A 20,240-nucleotide genomic window follows, 5' to 3' on the forward strand; every position below is an offset into this window, starting at 1 on the left:
TCCCCTCCTCTTCCTCTTCCTCTTCCTCTTCCTCTTCCTCTTCCTCTTCCTCTTCCTCTTCCTCTTCCTCTTCTTCTTCTTCTTCTTCTTCTTCTTCTTCTTCTTCTTCTTCTTCTTCTTCTTCTTCTTCTTCTTCTTTCTTCTTCTTTTACTTTTCTCCAAACTTTATTTAGAGTTAACTTTCAGAAGAGAGCTTTCTATTCTCCTAATACAACATTTTCTTTTATTAATTTCCAAACACATTTCAGTCTTTTCTGTCCCATCTCTTATTCTACCCAAACCTACTAATATTTCTGGTTATGATTCATATATTACATCTAGTCCTGGCTTTCCTGTGTTCACTTGAATCTACTTTCTCTCATTACATTTTCTCAAGACTTATCCAAAACTTGTCTACCCTAAGCTGAAACAGAAACACTCGAGAAAACGTACCTTTCTCTGGATCTTAATTGGGTGATTTTATGTTGTTCAAATCTGCTGCTGCTTCTCCTGAAAAAGTGCATGTCACCATGCTGAAAGCGAGACAGTTTCTTTTTCCAGAATCAGAGACTTTCCCTCCACATGGCTCTTTCCAAAGTCCTCTAAATCCCCTTTCCTGGCTAATTTCTCTGAAGCCTTTTTCAGAACCTGCCTCCCCTCCTGTGTTTTGGCTCCTAAAGACAAAACATTGCTCTTTCTAATGGCCTAATTTATTTCCACTCAGCATTACTGTTTTAAATTTATTTTAAGTTTTTATTTTTTATTTATTTTTATTTTTTTATTTTTACTTAAAAATTTCCACCCCCTCCCCCCATCCCTTTCCCCTCTCCAGTTCAAAGAGCAGTCAGGGTTCCCTGCCCTGTGGGTAGCTCAGGCTTCTTATTAACTCTTCTTCTTCTTCTTCTTCTTCTTCTTCTTCTTCTTCTTCTTCTTCTTCTTCTTCTTCTTCTTCTTCTTCTTCTTTCTTCTTCTTCTTCCCCCTCCTCCTCCTCCTCCTTCTTCCTCCTCCTCCTCCTTATTCTTCTTCTTCCTCCAAATTTTCACCTCCTCCCCTCCTCCCATTTCCCTCCCCTCCCCGCATTCCCCTTCCCCTCCCTCTCCAGTCCAAAGAGCTGTCAGGGTTCCCTGCCCTGTGGGAAGTCTAAGGTCCTCCCCCCTCCATCCAGGTCTAGGAAGGTGAGCATCCAGACTGGTTAGACTCCCACAAAGCCAGTACATGCAGTAGGATCAAAACCCAGTGCCCTTGTCCTTGGCTTCTCATCAGCCCTCATTGTCTGCCATGTTCAGAGAGTCCGGTTTTATTCCATGCTTTTTCAGTCCCAGTCCAGCTGGCCTTGGTGAGCTCCCAATAGATCAACCCCACTGTCACAGTGGGTGGGCGCACCCCTCATGGTCCTGACTTCCTTGCTCATGTTCTCCCTCCTTCTGCTCCTCATTTGGACCTTGGGAGCTCAGTCCAGTGCTCCAATGTGGGTCTCTATCTCTATCTCCATCCATCGCCAGATGAAGGTTCTATAGTGATATGCAAGATATTCATCAGTATGGCTATAGGATAGGGCCATTTCAGGTTCCCTCTTCTCAGCTGCCCAAGGAACTAACTAGGGACATCTCCCTGGACACCTGGGAGCCCCTCTAGGGTCAAGCCTCTTGCCAACCCTAAGGTTAGCCCATAATTCTTATCTTTGTTAGCCACGAGACTTCGTACCTTTTATCAGTGAGGCATTCTCATCTTGCTTCCTCTGTGTCTGAATAACGACTGCAGACTGAGTCCTCTTCCTAGAATGCTCCTGTTCTGGTTGCCCTGCCTATACTTCCTGCCTGGCTACTGGCCAATTGGCATTTTATTAAACCAGTACAACTGAGAAACCTTTACAGGGTACAAGATCATTGTCCCTAAGCTGAAGCCATTTCAGTGCTTCCACTATGTGAATCCTGAGGCCCAAACTTAAGTCACCAAGCTTGGTGGCAGGTACCCTTACCACCTGATTGCCCCAAGAATGGTGCATTTAAAAATCATGACACTTCCTCAGAATCAGAAATATGGAATAACGAATGTCACTCTATGTTGACCATGCTCTTTGTCCGTTTTTCCTTGTTTTGAAGATTTTCTGGGTCCATACTATCATCCCAATGGTTCTTATCATGCCATGCATGTTTAAGTTCTAGAATGCTTCTTACGGTGTCCATCAGGAGAAAAGTAGTTGTTAAAGGGTCTCTATCCCCGACTCCTGGATCAGATCATTTTAGAGACTTGCTTGATATAATCATTAAGGTCTTCTATACAAATTTCAAAAATGGGCATGCTTATTTGCAAAAAAGGCCCTTTGCTAGCCGCACCTAACTAGAGCTCTGGATTGTAACTGTTAATCACCTGGCCTCGGGTAAGTTCAGGCTATCCTAGTATTACTGACCCCAAATGTATTTTACTGTGAACATTATTAATAGGAATTTAAAAGAACCACAACATCTTGAATGAACCACACAAATAACGTTTATTAGTGAATAAAAGTGAACCAATAATCACTTACAATATACTTGTATAATTAACACAATTACAGCCTCTTTTAACTGCTGAGTTTTCTAACCCATAATTTTCAATCTTTTAGGTCTGAAAGGTAAAGGTGATGCTTCCATCCCGAGCTCATTGTTTTCTTTTAAAGATTCATCTATTATGTATACAACACTCTGACACCTTGTATGCATGCACATAAGAAAGAGGCCACCAGACCCCATTACAGATGGTTGTGAGCCACCATGTGGTTTGCTGGGAATTGAACTCAGGACCTCTGGAAGAGCAGCCAAGGCTCTTAACCCCTGAGCCACCTCTCCAACCCCTACAAATAATTTTTAATTTGCCTTTCCCTGATGGCTTAGGATGTTGAATCCTTCATCAAATATCATTGGCTATTTTTTTCTCTCTTTTTTTTTTTTGCCCTACGGTGGCACACCTTTTTTTGTTTATATTGAGCCATACAATTTTTTCACTCTCCTCCCTCTACTCTCATTTTCTACTCTTTCCTGTGACCCCCACACTCCCAATTTAATCGGGAGATCTTTTCTTTTTCACCTATGGATCTACACAGAAAAATCAATCTCATTTTTGACTACCCTCTGCTTGAGAGCTACATTGATGCTCATTAGGTGGGTCGGCATCTTTTGCTATTTATCTGCTGTTACTGTTTTCACCAAACTCTCATTGCACATCTCTAAGAAGGCTCTGCCTTATACCACATACAGGGAAACATGTCCAATTTTAACACATTTTCATGTGTGTCTGCTGTACCTTGCACTGAAAACTCCTCCCTCTGCTGTTTCCATACACAACATAAAACCCTGGGCTACTCTAGTCAGAATGTCTTTTTAATACTGACTTCCGTATCTACATGACAATTCTGCATTTGAGACGATAACCTATCTGTGCAGTTCTAACAAATCTTAGCCCATGCCCTGGAGGTTACCCCTACTAAAATATTCTTGGCTTTATTCTCCAGATACACACTATCTTCCTGCTTATGGGCAAAGTGTGAGCCAGGTACAAAAAAAGAAACATCTCCAAGGAGTCAAAGGAAGATTTCAGTACAGAGTCAATTTTTTTAAAAAAAAATGAGAGTGTGTGTTCATCTGTTTAATATTAATTAATAAGTATAGCCATTAGATTATGATAGAATGTAAACCCAGAAGAGGCTGGTCCCTAGGGCATACTCTTAAGATGCTGATCATATGAATAGACTCTTTACTCTGGAATCTTCAGGTTTTCACTATCTAGTTAGTCTTTTAGGTTCATCATTATTTGGGAATCTTGTGGGCAATTATAAAAATACAAGCATTTTCATCTTTTGGCCCTCTTGAGATGGCAATTTCTATAGAAATTTGAATCCTTTTAAATGCCTAGACTGGATGCTCAAGGTTTGCTTCAGTAATACACACCCCTGTTATCTATGCATGAAGGTACCTGATACTGAACGACTGGTTCCACAGGAGAGACAGTACATTAAATACTTTCCTTCTTTAGATTGTAGTTTTTCTCTTGAATTTCAGTTGTGAACAGGTCTCTGAAACCCGAGATCCCAACAGTAAGGTTCTGATAGAGAAGACTCCATATGTGCCTGAAGATGTAGGCCTGGTAAGTCATGAGACTTTTAGAAGGCTAGAGACAAGTCGGGATGAGTAAGGTGGGGCACAAAAGGATGCTGTGGAATAAAGTGAAAAGTTCCCAAGACAAACTGAGTTGATATCTACTTTTGCCTACAGGTCAACCTCTGAGCAATAGAAACCCTAAGTTTCCATTTTGACAATAGACAATAGGGGACGTCTGCAATGAATTATTAAATAAAACAAAAAATAATAACAGTTTCTACTGTCCCTCAAACTCTAAGACACATTTCAAAATACAAGAGAAGTTTGTGTGCATCAGTTACCTATTTTCTCCAACACTTTCACTATGACATAGGAAACCAGTTGTTCAGTTCATTCTCGTCAAGACGGGCATCAATGGCTTTAGGTTTCTGAGGGACAATAGAAACCATGATACTTTTTTATTTTACTAAAATGTAACTTTTCGCGTTACTAACTACAATCTTATGGGAAAAATACAAAGGAAATGAATCTATCATCTACCTATTTCAAAATACTTAAGGCATTTGGAAATAAACTTAGTATGTGTATGGAATATAACACTGAGCCAATTCACAAACTTAAACTATATTAGAGTTATTAATGTCAAGTTTTATACACTAGAACATGTGTGACTTCTGGCTGAATGTGTGAGTATGAATTCATAAAAGAAGACATATCAAAGAAATTTGCAAACTTTATTAAAAGAATAAAAAATAAACAAAAAGTAGCACACTAAAATGAGCTATATAATGCACACTTCTAAACACAAACAGAGAATACAACACTGTAACTTGAAAAAGTCTAAGCATTTGCAGTTGAGGGAATGAATTGTTGTATTTGGGGACAAAATATTATGCGAACAGTTTTTATTTGTAAACTATTTTGGTCATTACTTAAGCTTTTAATTGTTGCACAAGGCTAAGAATTTTCTTACTATAGCATTTGTTTTTTCCTGAGACAGGGTCTCTCTGTGTAGCCTGGCCATCCTGAAACTCACTCTTTAGACCAGGCTGGCCTCGAACTCACAGAGATCTGCCTGCCTCTGCTTCCAAAATTAAAGGCATTGGTCACCATTGCCCAGCTATTATAACATTCTTAAATTTCCATTTTTTATTTTGCCCAAGACAAATGCTTCCACTATAATTGTTAGATAAAGGTATAAGTTATCCCTTTAAAATCATGCAAAGGAGTAACCTAGCTCATCATGTTAAACAAATTAATTTACTGGGGCTGACATGGGAGAATCAAATCATTTAAGGCCATGAAATTTGGACTAGTTTACACAGTATAGTGAGTGAGACATCACCTTCTAAAAATGGACTTCATTTCAATGATTGGATTTGGGAGCAAATGGCTCATTTTATAACTAAAGCAATAGTTATAATAATGAAAAGAAGCTTGTTTTGAAAGGGCTATTCCCAGAATCAAATGAAATGATGGTCATATCATTCACTCAACTGCTAGACACAAAAGACACAGCAACAAAACAATTTGGTTTCTGTCATTAACAGATAGCATCTGTATACAGAAATAAAGCTTTCGAACCATGTAGTTCTATGACAGTCTTAAGGTTGTGGATTTGGGATAAAAAGCTCACTTAATTCTTCTAGGTCTTGCTACAGAGGTATTTTTAAAAAGTAACACGATGTAAAAAAATACTAGTGAGGATTCTTGCAGTATTTATAAAGAGTGGCCACTTATTTCCAACAAAAGCACTTTTCATTTTTAGGTACACTATAATTGAGGAAGGGTTCTATATAAACATAAAATTCGTCCAGATTTTAATGTCAGTGAGAGATTCACTTACAGGCAAGGGCAGATAGAGGGGCTATAAATTATGAATTAGTCATAACTTAATACCAATTGATGTCATCTTCTTACTTACAGATTGACAAGGCAATGTCCACATAAAGACACTGTGAAATCACGGGGGTAATAAGGCTGAAGTGGGCATAACTAACTACAAATGTATGTTTACATTTTCTATCAGCCAATATGGCTGCTCAGATGGTTAGGATGTTTGGTATGGCTGATTCTTAAGTGATGAGGAGCTGAGGGAAAAAGAAGAGTAATTTCTAGTCAACTGACTCTAAGCTACGGGATTCATGTAAGCCTCGGGTTGCTTTCTGCCTTTGGTTTGTTTCCCATCTTTCATTTTCTTCCCTTTTTTTTTTCCTTTTGCAGTCCTGGGGAGGGAATCCAGGGCCTCACTCTTCTAGGTAAGTGATCTACCTCTGAGCTATGGTCGCAGCTCTTTTTCTGTCTTTAAGAGTTAGCAGTATGGGTAGCAGCATTTCTTAAGAACTACTCTCAGTTTAGGACCGGGTTCTTCGTCTATATGAATGATACCTGCCTCAAGATGGGAAGGACTCTAAGTGCCAGTGGTGATCCATCCCTTAACCTTTCAAATTCCCTCCTTTGCCTCGGTGCCTTGTGGGGGCAACAATCAAGTTCCTTGGCTCTCTGTAAGTGTGGCATGAAAACTGACAGACTGGGTTAGAATGACATTCCATATTATGTAATCTTTGGGTTGGTCTCTTTCGCTTAGTTAAAACATTAACAATTTATCACTTAAATCCATATTAATTGATGTATGTATTACCTATGAAGGATGAAGTCTGTTTTAATTGCATTTGAGAGTAACTATCTTGTAATGGACAGAGTATTTTTTCCTGCTTTTTATAATTGAAAAAAGAAAGCCTCTGCTGGGAACCTTACCCACTATGTGGTGCATGCATTGAGTGTGTAGTGTGGTGTGTGTGTGTGTGTGTATTTTTACAGTGGGAATTAATCCGCAAAGAGAATAATCTTTGCTAGTAGCCTTCCTAAAAGGAGTGTTTTTTACTTTCGCTCAGTGCTGTTAATGGGAATCTGGCATATATCAGCAGGCTGAGCTTCCAGTGAACTGTGGCAAACTAGCAAGCATCCACAACAGCACTCAGCGCTGTGGTTTTGCTAATTCTCAGAGCAAAAAAAAAAAAAAGCCTCAGAAAGCACTCTCACCAACTTTCTGCTATTACCACAGACTTCTTATATTCTAAAAAGCTCCAACTGTTGCTTTCACGGACTATGTACATAAGTGCAAAAAAATTGTGTCTCACACATTCGCACCCCAACTGAGACAGTCAGGTAACGGCAGCATATGCTTCTTAACACTGTTCAGGGACCGTTCTGCAGTATCTTTACATGCGCTTTCACAAATACTAGTTAATTTCAAAATGCTGAATTATGCTTTTATCCTCACATATTCTTGTAGATTATTCCAGAAAATAGGATTCTTTTGATAACTACAGATACTACATGAATAGGTAATTTTGAACGAAGTTATGAAGAAATGTCAGGTAATATATATGCCATGCTTGTTCTGGTGTCAAAATACTATATCAACCCTATCAACACAACCAATTCTCTAAACTATAGAGCCTGACTCTAGAATCCGTGTGTTATAAACTTTGTTGTGTCCTATAAGAGGACACACATCCAGCTTTCACACGGGACTCAGGGCTTCAAAAACATCATCAGTTTTGAGCTGTATCTCCTCTATGTTCACACTGTCATGAACCACATATAGCTTACCAATAAAAGTTTTACATGCACGCATGTCTAAAGGTAGCCATGTTGTAGTTTTGTTGCCAAAGCAACAACTAAATATATTTAGCTGACACCTATTATTTGTGTACCAAGCTAAACTTGTCCTTAAACTGTGAATTGTAGAGTGTAGTTATGGGCTGTAATCTATACTGTGTTATGGTGCAGTGTCAGTTTAGAGCCTAAGAAATGGTGGAATAGCCTAATACATGTAGTAAAAACTCAAACTTTCTCAAACTTTTCTTCAAAATTAAATTCATTAGTTACTGAGATATAAAAATGTAGTACAATAAAAACATTACAAACTACCACTAAAGAATGAAAACATGGCACCAATTAGTAACTGGGTACTCGGGAGCCTCTCTTTACAGTTTGACTTGACTATCTGCTAAACTTGCAAAACAAATGTTCAACTCTTTTATCTATTTTATTCTACTATCTCTGACAGGCACTGGGAAAATTAGGCCACTATCTTATTAAATCTACAAATCAAAATTGGGAATTGGAGTCACCCCCCCCCCCATTTTACTTATTTCCATTTCAATGTAAGTGAAATATAGAAGAGCTTTTTTTTTTTTTTTTTTTTTTTTTTTTAAGGAGAAAGAGAACTACAGCTACTAATCATTCTGCATCCCACAGTCCATCCCAAAGATTGACAGATCTCTGCAAACTTGGGCTGCAATTCACCTAAGGGCACCCTCACCAACAGTCTTCAAAGACAAGGAAAAGAACCAACTGACATTGCAAGGAGCGCACAAGCTGCCTCGGCCACCTCAATCATTTCCTACAAGGTAGTGTAGATGCTATTCCTTCTTCACACATCACTGTCTGACTGGTCTTGCCACCCAAAGCTAATTCAAGTCAAAAATCACTAATTTCCTTTGGTTCCTGCTGATGGCTGAGAGCAGGCACTGGTTTTTTTTCCTGGAGATGAGCAGAGTTGGGGGCTCCCATCAGTGGACAACACTTATGGCAAGATGAAAATGCTTTAGCATGCCCAGAAATGGATGTGCAAGATGGATGGAACAGGAAGAAGATTGCTTTCTTGATCAGATGCAAATTAAAGTTAAATCTAGAAAAGTGACATCAAAAGCAAAGGCTGGGTGTGGATTCATGCTCCAATTTCAAAAGTAAACACTGTATTTCAATAGCAATTTCATGAATCTATTTAATTTCAGTCCCTATTTAAAATATTATGGTCCCACAGTGCTTTTTGTAAAAACTGAAACTACTAAGCCCTTCTTCAATGACACGTTTAGATTGCTTATCTGTATATTTGACATGTTTTATCCAGGTTTCAGCAGTCTTGCAAATTTTGGCAAAAGGCTGAGAATATGGACAAAACTGCTAATTCTGGAGAAATAAAAATAGAGGCCATTGTAAAACATAAAGACTACAAAATGCTAAGTAGGAATCACAACTGATTAGAATTTAGTTTATTTACAAATGATTCAGTAAATTTTTGTTTAGAGTCACTGATTTGTTGTGACTTGTCTTGTTAATTCAATTTATAGTCAAATGACTTGTGTTTTCTTCAATAAGATCACTAGTCATTGCACAACTAAAGAGTGCCAACTTAAAAGTTTCATTTCTCTCAAAACTCGGTTAAATTTGATCAAAATGTTCGAGCTTTGAGCTTGCTTTCTTAAACTTCACATACACAACAACTTTCCAAATGTCATCGAGATGCGTTGCACCAAAAAGACAACTACCCTGAATAATCATCACTGAATCTCTTCCTAAAAATAAGTCAATGCTAGGATTTTCCAGTGCTTAGAGCAATATGAGAACAGTTCTTCTCTAAGTCTTCATTTATGTCTATCTTTGTCCAAAGTTTAAGAAGTTCAATGAGATAGTATGTTGCATCAAAATGTCAAACTACAAAAAGTTCATTTTGCACAAAACATTCTCATATCTACTAAGAACTACATCTAGTCTAGCTCAGGTACATTCTTTCTGGAATGATGATTTTAGAAAACAGAAATTAAGCGGTTCAAAAAGCCCACACAGGTAAAAGGACACACAACTCTCAATCTCTAAGTTGAGGCAATAATTAGCAAAGGCCAGAGGCCCATTTATATAAACAAGATGATTTAGAAATAACTGGTGAACAGGATTCACCCGGATAATTAAGATCAATAGGATACCAATCACCAGAGGGAATTTCTTTTTTTATTCTGAGCCGATCTGATCTGCTCTGAGTTGGAGTCGCAAATGTTCCAATGAAAGATGTAAAAAGGAGGAACAATTGGTTCCCACGATGCTTAGGTAGCCTTAGGCAAGTCACATGGCCTGTCTCTCTGTTTTATCAACCATGGAAAAGGCAATAAACTCTTTGCCAACTCCACTGTTTTTAAAACCAATCCAATTACCTTAAGGTATCCCAAATGTTTTCTCTTTGCTTGTAATTTTCATGAAGAAAAACAACCTTTATATGTACAAAAATTTGATGATTTTATACCTTCCAATGGGAGAATACATATTGAGTAGAAAATATTAAATCTAATTAAGCTGTTGGAATATATTTCTTCCCTTTTATAATAATAGTAATATTAATAATAGCTATGTAAAGTAGAAAAGGTACACTATATGTCACAGAAATAGATGGATTACTATTTGATATTTATGAGATTATTTTGTAAGTATTAGTAAGAAGAATTCATACCACACATCCATGGGATATTGCTATTCTATACTAGACAAATGATGATAAAACTGACTATAATTTTGAAGTGCACATAAAGGAAAATAAGTTCAAATGAGCCAAAAATAGGTTTTGTTCTGAGACATAAAACAACAAAAGCCCCCAAACTGATGTTAAAGTTTGGACAGGGAAACCCTTGTCAAAGCTTGCTACTTCACTGCAGCTTGTAGGAAACTGGAAACTCAGTGGAACTGAAGTGAAAGACAATTGGGGAAACCTTCTCTAGTTCTGCATAATCAGTCAGTCATTTTAAATGTCTCCCTGACCCCATCCCTGCCAGTTCTCCAAACCTGTACTCAGCCTTTCTGTGATCAATAGAGAAGATTGTCTATTTGGGGAGGTAAGGCCTTATTTGGAAACAGTTCTCTTTTACCTGGATTGACTTCTGCTAGACTGCATCTTATTATTCAAAGAGTAGTCTAAAGAACATGAGCCATTTGCATTCGGAAAATGGCACTTGTGCAAAAGGTTACAATGCAAAAGGTTTTACACACTTTCTGCCAGTACATGAAAAGTGTCTCCACGCCCACATCTCTCTTCTTGACATACAACCTATGATTACCATACCTTTAAACGAGTTAAGTACCAGTTTCTCAACTGAAGATGAAAATGGCTCAATTTTAGACACTCAAGCTGAGAGAAAGGATTCCTGTGACACAATAAATGTAACGGCTACTCTACATAATTTTTATACATGCTCAGATATTTATTAGAATGGGAATACTTGATTTTCAAATTATTTAAGAGGAGGGTTTGAGGTTAACATTTGAACTTTCCTATAATATGTAGGTAATTATTTTTCTCTTTTAAAAATTGAGTATATTATTGACTCTGCAAGGTCAGATCTACATGTAAAATTCTATGAACAGGTTTTGTATATACTCAGAAGTGAGGCCTGTTAAATGTATGCCTCAAGAAACTTAGAGAAATGTTTTGAAGAGTGCATATTAACATGAACCTGTCATGCTTTTCAATCACACTGTTCCCTACTAATGACACTTAATTGAAATCAAACACCACATATAAACAACAAAACACTAGCATGGAAAAGCCAAACAGAACCCAATTTAATACAATATATCAATGGGGGAAATAGTACTGGATATATTAGTTACATTCTACATCAATGCAATAGACTATCCTGTAAACAACACAGTAAGGTAACACTTCAAAAACAGAATTTATCCACCGAGAATGTACAGTAAGCTTACTACAGTACTCTGCAAGTTCACTTAACATCAATCATTTTTGGAAAAAAAACTAGAAAACTTTATGGTTAACTTCAACATGATAATCATATCAGATGGGTAATTCTTGTAATACGAAGCTGATAATTCAAATAAATGACAAAGCTATATGGTCATATTCTATATGCTAACTCATATACAATTAATAATCCATACTAGGTAACACACAGTGGTCAATTTTCTATTCACTTTAATATCTCCAAAGATTTTTGAATGCTTTATTTTCAATTTTAAATTTTCAGCTGGTATACGTGTTTAATATATGGACTGCAGCATGCTTATTGTTGTTTTGGTAGAAGAGGGACATACGAGAATACATATAGAAAGGCCATATGGAGTTTCCTGCTGAGACATTCTGATACTCCGTAACTCTGCTGCTCAGAATTTCAACTGAAATAGAAAACAAAACAAGAGAATCAGTAAGAAATAGTGAAGGGTTATTGAACAAGGTGTTAGGAGACTAGTTCTTATTTCTTCTATAAGTGAACTAAGCCAAGATAGTCTCCACTCTGAATTTCAGACCCTATGTCTGTGACAGTAGGGCTAAGACAAACAATCGCTAACCAGACACATACCTAGGACAGTCTATGGGAGTTTCCCATGATGGGCTGTATTTAAGGCATTACCTAACAATGCAAAACATTTTGCTCATGAACCAGCCATCAGTTTATCTTATTCATCAGACATGTACCCCTAAGATGTACTTAATACCAAACACTTTGAAAAGGTTCAATAGTAAACAAAGATTTACACTTTTAGCTGAATATCTTACACCCTTGCAGAAATATCTCCAGTAAGTCATATACTATTACACAAAATGACATTTTTGATATTTGGAGAAAACTTTTACACTGGTTACATGTGAAAATTATTATATTCTGCCAAATGTCTTATTTTTTAAAGGAATCAAGTAGAAGAAAAACAATTCTTCAAACATATTTTATGTAAATCCATTTTGTTTGGATTTTTTTCACCTATGAGAAATGAGCAAGTATTGGACAAACCTCCACTGTCATGTCTAGAGATTTCTCAATTTGCTACTATCCCAAATAACACCTGTGAAAACAATTCTAACTTCCAGCTCCTTCAGTTTTCCCATGTCTTTTTAGAACATTCCTTATGATTGAGGGGACCTGCTTATCTAGTGTACAATAGCTATGGGCTTTTGTCTGAAACAGTGTTAGGGACTTAATAATGGGAGATGGTGAGTTAGGGAAGCAGCAGGCATATCAGCTGCCTCCTTCAACCACGTGAGAGACCGAACGTGAGAGTCCTTCACACCTACAATTGTATTGGAGCAGGTTCATTTGTTAGGTCTCTAGAGTTCAGGTACCTAGGATTTTTAAGTATCTTCAACAGACATGTTCCATGTGAATGAATGCTGAACTCAGTGTGTGCTGCTAATGGTCCCTGGACCGGGCAAAGGAGAGGTCAAATGTTAAGGGTGGACAAAGAATGAAAATAATTACTGGATTGCTAAATTATTTTGTATGTCATTCAAACTTCCAAACAGCTAATGCAATTCTACTTATCTTACATGGGAAGCAACATACTGTAACATACAGAAAGAGCACAGCTTTTTGTACTGACTCAGAAACATAACACTCACTGTCTTTAACATGATCATATCAGCCAAATTCCGACAAATTTACTTTGTTAAACAAAAAAAATGAAGCTTAAAAATCTTAAAATCTTAAAAATTAAGCCCAGCGTAGTGGTGCATTTCTTTGATTCCAATACTCAGAGACAGAGTCAGGCAGACCTTTGAGTTTGAGGCCAGTCTGGTCTGCAAAGTGAGTTCCAGGACAGCCAGGGCTACAGAGAAATCTGGTCTTGGAAACAAAACAAACAAGTAAAAAAGTTTTAAGAATTAAAATTCAAATGTGATTTGCGCTTTCGGCTTAAAAAATCGTGCCCCTTTGAAACTAGAAAAACGTTACTGAGTCTATGAGCTCATTAGAAAAATACAGTAGCAGCTGTCATCTCTACATCAAAAAATCATCTTTCTGGCATTTCAGTTTCGAAATTTTTGAATTCAGGCAAATTCAAGTTATGAGCAATGTCTTTACATGAAAATGTTACTCAAACCTTAGCAAATACAACTGTGTAAATAAAAGATACAACCTACAAATATCTATTAATACTTAAAGAAACTTACTGTTCTACTGGTAACTTCTACATCTGAGAAACAAACATGCTCCTATTCAGTTCATCTATTGAAAAGTGGGGCATCTATAGTAGTAAAAAAGATTTTAGATTAAAATGATTTCTTAGGAGAATCCTGTTTATTTTGCTCACTGCTTGAGTTTGTCACATCAGAATGATGAGCAATTTCACTGAAACCTTTAAGCATATTTACGATTTCCATTGTGTCAATTTTGCAGAGCAGAGGCTGGGGTGTAGTTTATCCATCAAATGAATGTTGTGTGCTTCTTGACTATCATGCTGGAAATTAAGTAGCAGTTTGGGGCAAGTGAGCACTTTGATAAGGCAGCACGGGTATCACAGTACTCAGTAGCTACTGCACTAATTGCCTCACAACTTCAAGATTTCCTAAAAACTGGCCACTTGCCCGTGACTCTGGCTGAAAAATCTAAACCAAATGAAAGTGGAAACAACACAAGCACATCTAATGTCTACAAGAGAAGGAATTTCTGAGGTAATCACTGGGTGATAATAAACATGTGCATTCCTTGGAAAGAAATATGATAGCATGCTTTCTTTCCAGTGGAACTGCAAGTAAAGGAGATGTGTTTACTAAATCTAAGTTCAAACACAATAACCAAAAACAAGGGGGGGGGCTGTAAAATAACTTTTCCTCTTCACCAAGATGAGAAAGCTTGTAAGACATATCCAGTACAGCATATACACTTGAGGATTGGTGTGGTAGCAATAAATTGATATAGAAAAACATGAATAATATCTGCTTACCAATTAACAATGGGTAAAATATTGCCAAGTAATCCTGAAAAAATTGAAAATCATATACAGTACCCTAATTATACATAAAAAACAAAAGTTCCAAATCTAACAACTGGTTAAGAAACACATAAGCACATGGACTAATAACTTTCACCAATCCAAAAGGCATATACTGTGCTTTTTCAACACATTGTGGTTATCTAGGTCTGAACAGATGAAATAAATGGCCAAACCTGATTGCCTGTAGTTGTTGGAACGAAGGGAACGCTGGTGGCAGGTGTTCCTGCTGCAGACACAGTGGAAGGTGTAGCACCGTGCATCATGGGCACTTTCAGTAGGAAATCATGGAAGCAACACATGGAAGGGTGAAGCATTTACACAACCATGACAGATACGATGGAATGGGGCATAGTAGATATCCCAGCAACAAGCCACGTAACATCATCATGATGGATATACACCAGGGTGCAGCATGCAATCAAAGTCAGTGCAAAGCAGCACAGCATGGAATGGAGGAAAATTTAAAGAGAGAAAGGGGAAAGCCAATTATAATTACCATTAAGGATAACAGCCATTCTTTACATTTTGAGGAACATAACATTGTAGTGTATTCAAAAGGATGAATTTTCAGGACGGGTTGTAATGAATGCATATGAAAAAATTCTGCTGTTACCAGGACTACCTAGTAAAGCTAGCTAAGCAGACAAATCACTGAGTTGCACAGTCAAAATTAATTAGGGTATTGTCAATTGGTGTTTGGGTTCACTGACAAGTGCTGTTACTAGATTTTTCTGGTACAAATGGCAGTTTTACGTGTACTTACCTGCTCAGCACATAAAAAGAACAGTGGTTCTGTTGAGTATATGATAGAAGAGAGGGTATGAAGAATACAGTGGACTATGTATTCAGCTTGGTAAGTTCCTTGGAAATTTTCGCTATTGTCAAATACACACGTGGTTCATAGTAAATCTTGTCTTCAAAAGAAATATTAGAGCTACAATGACTAGCAGCTGCAAAATCCTTTTCAGGATGTTTTGCTTTGCTTTGCTACTTTCTATTTCATTCTCAAAGCTTTTGGATGCTTTTCTAATTTACAGCTTATTTTGGAAATCCAACCAGGGAATTAATGTGTGAATGGGAAGCATACATATATAATAATTTATCAAATCTACCTCAGTCAAATTCAGATTTCCTGAAAGTCTACTGGCAAAGTGAGTGACCAAGAGGAAAATGCAATCAATGCCAAAGTAAGTAAGACTGTCCCCCAAATAGTGATTAACAGAAACTCCATAGCTGTCCCTTTTATCCATCTCTGGCTATTCACTTCCTACAGTCATCCTTCATTGTCTCACGAGCTAATTCTAAAACCACTCATGTTTCTCCCATTGGAAGTACAGCAACTGTGCAGGAAGCAGCAGTGCCAAAGCATGCAATTGCATTCATAAGCAGAGTTCTGAAAGGGAAAGGACAAGGAAGCAGCCCCAAGAAACAGGTCACAAATTGTGAGAGCAGAGACACATTTCTCAAAGTTGCAGACGCCTGTTCTTCCACTTACATTTACAGAATGTTCCTGTTAGTATCAACGCAATGCTAATTCCTATGGTGACAGCTAATCCTTCAATATCAGGCCTCATCCTTTTGCCAGGGTTCAGATCTTGCTGTATTTGTGCTGTTTCTATGTGGTCATCATTTTGACCTTTCTTTTTTATCTCAATAGCTCCGTAATCACTTTAACCTAGCACTGGGATAGAGGTCAAGCTGCTGCAAATTCTCTAAGATGAGAGGAACTGGGTTGATAGGAGAAGCCAATATGTGTTCCTTTTCCCCTACTCTAAACAAAAGTAATTTCTCATGATCTGTTTCTGGCTCCCATGAAGACTATAGGAACTGTGACCTCCCAGTGGCTTTCTCATTTTCTTTTCTATTAATGAAATACAAACTCGCTTAGGGAAGGCTACCATATTGTGGTGGTGGCTAACTAAAAAACTGTGTGTGACTGGTTATTCCACTTGATCTTAGCCAAAAGTCTCTGAGAGGATATGACTGGTAGTTTAAAAATCACATCATCATCACAAGTCACTTTTGAAATAATTCTGTTGTACCCAATTTTGGCAGATGATGCTCCATCCGTGGATACTACAGAATCCAAAAATGGGATGGAGAGATGGCTCAGCCATTAAAGAGTAAACTCACAACCAATATATATATATATATATATATAAGAATCCATCAAAGAACACAGCAGGATGGTCTAGCTTTGCTTAAATCATCCTTTCTCAACATCTTTGTAATAAATGCTTACACTATAAGAGTAACTTTGGGAGGTGATTGTTTCATTGCAGTTTATAAATTATATATTTGAAATGTATTTTTAAAATAATAGATACCAGACTAAGAAAAGTATCAAGTTTCACTGTGGAAAGAAACATTTTAATATTTCAGTTGCTGTTTTTAGGATAGGAATGGAAAAGGCAGGGCTAAAATCTGGCTACAGTGGCAACCTACTAGAACTTGAGAAATAAGTCTACTTTGATTCCAAAGAATACCATATTAAGCCCTAAATACTCAGAAAATGTCCACTCACATCACTTTGTCACTTATGTGTTTATAGCCACAGTAGAAAAACGCTTTTAGGTTAGAGAAAGTTGAGAATTTTTGTACAAAACCTACCAAAAGTTGAAGCGGGTGCCATGCACAGTATTGGCCCTGTACACCATGCAGAAAGCGTGGAAAGTAAAGAAAAGAGAGATTTCATTATTCAGGCCTTACAGATAGAAGTGAATTTAAACTAGAAAGATCATTTTTGCAATATCAATGAATCAGAACATGCAGACTAGTAATCACCCATGCTTATAGTTACAGGTTAGATTGAAGACCACAGACCCAGGGAGTAAAAGTAATTCGTAGGTTAAAAAGAACTTTACGTTTTCTTTAAAGAATTGAGCTTTGCACATGCTAGACAAGTTCTCTATTAGACATACGATCCCAAACATTTACTTGCACTTAAAAATAATTTCCAAGAGTTAGAGGCTAAAGCTAACAGCTTTACATATACTATAAATTTACTATACATTTAAGGATTTTAAAAATTATTGATCTTGTTATATCACAGTTATATGGACTACAGAATTTTACACATTGAAGTTGGAAAATGCTTTTGACAGATAATTGCTATCTATGAAATAATGACTACAAGTCAAGTAATTAGATGAGATAAATTCAAGTATATCAACCAAGTGAATCAACCCTCAGAAGCAAACAAAAACTCTCCTAGTTTAATTTCCATTTCCAAAATCATATGTTATCCTAGATAATAGCAAATTAAGTGTAATTGTTTTACTTGCAGTCAAAATGCATGATGACTATCCTCCAACCAAAGCCCTTTAGAAGCTGCTTTGCAGTATACATATTCAAACTGCTAAACTCTAGATTCCCAGAACTGTGCCCTCACCTGTAGGGATAAATGCCGGCTGCGGAATCTGCATGTTAGCCAGAGCCTGTTGGTAGTGGAAAACATTGGGATTAAAGACCGGGGTGGCACCATTGGTCTTATCAAGGGCTGACCTCTTTGGTATCAGTTGAAGTGCACCAGGCGGCACGGCCTATAGAAAAGGAATGAAACAGTCACTATTATCAGAGAAGTAAAAATGTCCTCAAACCAAGCAAGTGCCAATTATCTAAGATACAACCTGGGGAACCAACACAGGGTATCCACGGAGCAACACTTTACATAAGTAGTGGGCACTCAGCAGGGAAACAGCTACAAAGACTAGCTGTTTCAGTGCAAATAGTTAGTATGAAACAGAAATATAAAAGGAGCAGGCCGTTTTATGTCCCTAATCGATAAGACTTGGGACAGGATGTGATTGAAAACTCGAACAGCAAATTGTCACACACAACTTACTTCTTAGATGTAAGTAACAATAGTAAACAAGTACACAATAGAAGCGAGAACAGAAGTGACAGGTAGAAGAGAAAGAAGATTCCTGTCTATTAAAGTCCCAGCATGGATGGAGAGGACAAATGGCATGCAGACATTGGCATTATAATACTATAGTCCTGGAAAACAAAATCTAATTTAGACAAAGACCTCAGGCTCAAATCTTCTAAGTGCATATGTAAAAACTCACCCGTAAGAATAGGCAGGTGAGTCATTCCTCTCTAGCACCTATCTCACTCTTGTATTATAAATTTAAGTGAAATGTAAAGCATTTGCAGTTTTTTTTTAAACAGAGGCTCTCTGCACAGTTTAGTATAAAATGTTTGATTTATTAAATATTCATTAAATAGTTTTAATTCTAAAAGCTACCAAAACTTTTAAGCCCTTCTTCTATGTGTAAAGTTCTCTCAGAATCTCACTGTTCTTTTACTGTCCGAGGCAGGTCCTAGATCAGAGTCATTGGAAAAGTTTAACATTACTTTGCATTTTTCCTTCAGCAAAATATGTGCTATTTCAGTAAGTGCCAGCAACACTGAGGTGTGCTTCAAATGCCTCAGGAGACAGGAGCACTTCTACGGAGAAACTAGCCTTCCAAGTACCAAAAAGAGTCATGCCATGACCTCCTGATGCCCATGGATACTAAAAGCCTAAAATGATCTATATTTTCTTTTGAGAACCCTTCCTTTGATGAATATATTATTTTGATTGTCAAAATAAGTCAGATGAAAATAAACCAAGTAGCTTTAGAGATGCATAATTTCCAGCTTTCTCTGAGAACAGACTGCAAAGTTCATGAGAGACACTCATTTGTAAAATGCCAGTTATCATTCCAAATGCCTTTTTTTTTAAGCCATCGAGGTGAAATGCATTCATTGAAGATTTTACCAGAGCAGGACAGGAGATTCCTCATTTGCATGCACATATAATTTGGTTCGTAGTGATTATAGACTTAGGGGTTGCACAGGTAAAATGAAGCTTATTTAATTTTGTCCCCCGCTGGGAATATGGGTGGAGATCTTGGTAGCAAAAAATCAAACAAGCAAAAAATGTGGCAAGCAATATATCAAAATAATTCATAGTTGTGAAGCATTTGAGTAATTTTAACTTTGACTTCTAACACTACAGTGTTACAATTAGTTTTTCTACTTACTTCAGTTAGCGTTATCAATCAGAACTAACTCTTGCCCACAACTGCCTGCTAGAGCAACTCAAAGGAAAGGTCTTTTCCCTCAGTCATGTCCAAATCTCCCTGAAGATATGTCTGCCTTCTGCCTTGATCTTCCCTTCTGTCTGCACCATACAGCCAGAACAGAAAGGTAATCTTGACCTTTGGGAAATTAGAGCTGTTTAATACCCTATCTTTTTGCACTGTGTTTTCAAAGGGCATTAAGGATGAGTAATAAAGCATCCATGAAAGTGGCTCATGGAAAGCAGAGGCAACTCTGCCACCTGTGAATATTCAGGCTAGTCAGACTATAACAGGCACTCAATATGATTTACTGTTTAAATCATGGAATTTATCTTTCTCTAAAATTAAGGAAAAAAAAGAATAGTGAGTTAAAAAAATCAGGAATAAAGCTTTTAAATAATTACCTTTAGAAAGTCTTAGCAAATAAAGTAGAATATATAGGTTCTTATTGTCTAGCATATAACTTTGGCTATTCATATTAAGATACACTCGAGTAGTCAGTCTTTTGTGCATGCAAAATAATAGACAAAGTGGGCTTATATGAAGCCCACAGTC

At 37.2% G+C, this 20,240-nt stretch overlaps 1 protein-coding gene across 2 annotated transcripts in view; it reads right to left on the minus strand.

Moving 5' to 3' along the window:
* Positions 1-10,577: 10,577 nt before the first annotated feature.
* Mbnl3 (muscleblind like splicing regulator 3) overlaps positions 10,578-20,240 on the minus strand; it is a 53,327-nt gene continuing 43,664 nt past the window's right edge. Inside the window, exons 5-8 of one of the 2 annotated variants that reach the window (XM_057759119.1) lie at positions 18,008-18,158; positions 14,790-14,884; positions 13,793-13,866; positions 10,578-12,024 (exon numbers count right to left, since the gene is read on the minus strand). In XM_057759119.1, the coding sequence (XP_057615102.1) occupies positions 13,810-13,866; positions 14,790-14,884; positions 18,008-18,158 (303 nt within the window). In that variant the 3' untranslated portion in view covers positions 10,578-12,024; positions 13,793-13,809. Of the gene's footprint in view, positions 12,025-13,792; positions 13,867-14,789; positions 14,885-17,226; positions 17,263-18,007; positions 18,159-20,240 lie in introns of both variants that reach the window. The other variant, XM_057759120.1, reaches the window with a different exon arrangement.

This window comes from Chionomys nivalis, chromosome X (assembly GCF_950005125.1).
Source record: "Chionomys nivalis chromosome X, mChiNiv1.1, whole genome shotgun sequence".
NCBI lineage: Eukaryota > Metazoa > Chordata > Mammalia > Rodentia > Cricetidae > Chionomys > Chionomys nivalis.